The sequence below is a fragment of the Corticium candelabrum genome, chromosome 3 (genome assembly GCF_963422355.1).
Source record: "Corticium candelabrum chromosome 3, ooCorCand1.1, whole genome shotgun sequence".
Classification (NCBI taxonomy): Eukaryota; Metazoa; Porifera; class Homoscleromorpha; order Homosclerophorida; family Plakinidae; genus Corticium; species Corticium candelabrum.
Window position 1 is genome coordinate 9,193,846 of NC_085087.1, and position 2,500 is coordinate 9,196,345.

General features: G+C 35.7%; 1 protein-coding gene across 1 annotated transcript in view; it reads right to left on the reverse strand.

The window, feature by feature from the left end:
• LOC134176635 (uncharacterized) overlaps positions 1-2,500 on the reverse strand; it is an 11,353-nt gene that overhangs the window by 4,705 nt on the left and 4,148 nt on the right. Inside the window, exons 11-14 of the mRNA XM_062643302.1 lie at positions 2,202-2,283; positions 1,833-1,909; positions 1,254-1,371; positions 188-423 (exon numbers count right to left, since the gene is read on the reverse strand). Of these exons, the coding sequence (XP_062499286.1) occupies positions 188-423; positions 1,254-1,371; positions 1,833-1,909; positions 2,202-2,283 (513 nt within the window). The remainder of the gene's footprint in view (positions 1-187; positions 424-1,253; positions 1,372-1,832; positions 1,910-2,201; positions 2,284-2,500) is intronic.

Consider the following 2,500-nt stretch of genomic DNA (forward strand, 5'->3'; position numbering starts at 1 on the left):
TAACAAAGTTATAATTATTTATTTAAACTAACTATTTAATTTATATTTATTTAATATTTAAATTATTTATTTATATAATTAAAAATAAATTAATTAAAAATAAACAATAAACAATAAAAAATAAAAATATAATTTAAAATAATTTTATAATTAATTAAAATTAAAATATTAATGACAGTAACCTCACTTTTTTGGCGAGCGCCACTTTGAGTGTGGCTGCCACTTTTCGTACGTCGTCTCCGATATCCGGATGTTCCAGCTGCACCGTCTTCTCTGCACTGCTCAGCTGTGGCACACTTGCAGCGCCCAATTCTATTCGAGCCGATTGTTCCAGCTCATCTACAGCACTTGCACAGTCGCCTGCTGGTAGCTGGTATGATGCCCTGCCCCCGGCCGCAATCGCTGCTCGAGCTTCGTCTGCATCTAGACAAGAAGGCCAATAGTTTTGAGGTCTATTGAAGTGGTTTGAAAAATGAGTTGGTTTTGGATGGTGGAGTGGAATGCTTGGTGGTTCAGTTGACTTCTGTAATTGGTTGGAAATTGTTTTTGTGTGTATTGATTAAGTGAGTTTTGGGACTGATTTATTGGCTGTTGATTGCTGATTGAATTTGTTTGAGTGACTGGTTGGTTGTTTGGCTTGTGGTAAGTCTGTCTGTTTGTTTGTCCATTTGTCTGTTTGTCTGTCTGTCCGTCTGTCTGTCTGCCTACCCACTTGCCTGCCTGTCTGTTTGTATGATGTATGTATGTGTGTATGTATATACGTATGTTTGTTTGTCTGTCTATTTGTCTGTCTACTTGTTTACCTGTTTGTCTGTCTGTTTGTCCATCTGGTTGTCTGTATATCTGCCTGTCGATCTGTCTGTGTGTCTGTTTGTCTGTCTGTCTGTGTGTCTGTCTGTGTCTGTCTGTCCATCTGGTTGTCTGTATATCTGCCTGTTGATCTTTCTGTTTTGCCCATGTGTCTATCCGCCTGTCTCTCTGTGTGTCTGTCTGTGTGTGTCTGTTTGTCGTCTGTCATCTGCCTGTTTGTCTGGCTGGCTGTTTCCTTGTTTGTCCGCCCACCCACTTGTCTGTTTCTCTGTGTCAATGCTTACTCTTCTCTCTATCTGCTTGCTTACTTTCCTGAAATGTTATCATGCATCTAAGCTTTACCCCACGTGTCTCCTCACACGTTGCCTTTCATTACAATTTGCACAACAGAAGCTACAATAGGATGAATACCATGTTGATCATTGTTGCCATATTGGTCTCACCTAGCGGCTGATCATCAACCATCAAGGAACAGAAAAGTCCCGTCTTTTCAGGCTTCGACACGAGTGCTCCCTTCCACCACTCCTCATAAGGTTTTGATAACACTTGAATAAGATCACCCTGCAAATGATAATTTTTTATTAACTATATTCTCATATATTATAAATTGAAATTGGCATAGTAAATACAAATAGGTAATATGATGTTTATATACTAATCTATTTTATAATAATTAATAATAATAAGTTATATTTCATAATAATTGATAATAATCTATAATAATTAATGATTAATTATATTATATAATAATTAATAATAATAAATTACATTTCATAATAATTGATAATAATCTATAATAATAATTAATTAATTATATTTCATAATAATTAATTATATTTCATAATAATTGACAATAGCATTTCATAATAATTGATAATAATCTATAATAATTAATAATTAATTATATTTTATAATAATTAATTATTTTAATATTGTCAATTAGAAATAGGTAGGTAATAATTTACAATAGTTTAATATATAGTAATAAAATATTTTATATTAATTATTATGTGTTGTCTTACTTCGTTGAATACAAGGTGGGATGGATCTCCTTCTGGGGCGTCCTCCTTGGCCATCATGACCAAAGGTGGCTGCTCATCTAGACAGCAAAAATACTGAAAGTCACATCACTAGTGATATCAATAATAGATTGTGTGTGTGTGTGTGTGTGCATGTTGTGTGTGAGTGTGTTTGTGTGTGTGTGTGTGTGTGTGTGTGTGTGTGTGTGTGTGTGTGTATGTGTGTGTGTGTGTGTGTGTACGTACGTGTGTGTGCACTGTGTGTGTGTGTGTGTGTGTGTGTGTGTGTGTGTGTGTGTGTGTGTGTGTGTGTGTGTGTGTGTGTGTGTGTGTGTGTTAATCTGTAGGAATGCCTTGGGACCATCTGATTACCTTCTTTATGATGCAACTCAACAATACGAATGATCGTTTGATTGCCAGATTCTTTGGCAATGTCCAAGGCATGTTTGCCTTTCTGAAATGAATATATAAATTATTGCAACTCTTGCTGCTATGCAAGACAAAAATTTGTTTGTTTGTCTCACTATGAGTCAATTGTTTCATCCTGTTTGTTTGTCTGTCAGTTGGTTTGTCTGTCTGTCTTGTCTGTCTGTTTGTCTGTCTGTCTGTCTGTCTGTCTGTCTTTTTGTCTGTCAGTTTGTCTATTTGTTTGTCTGTCTGCCTGCCTGTCT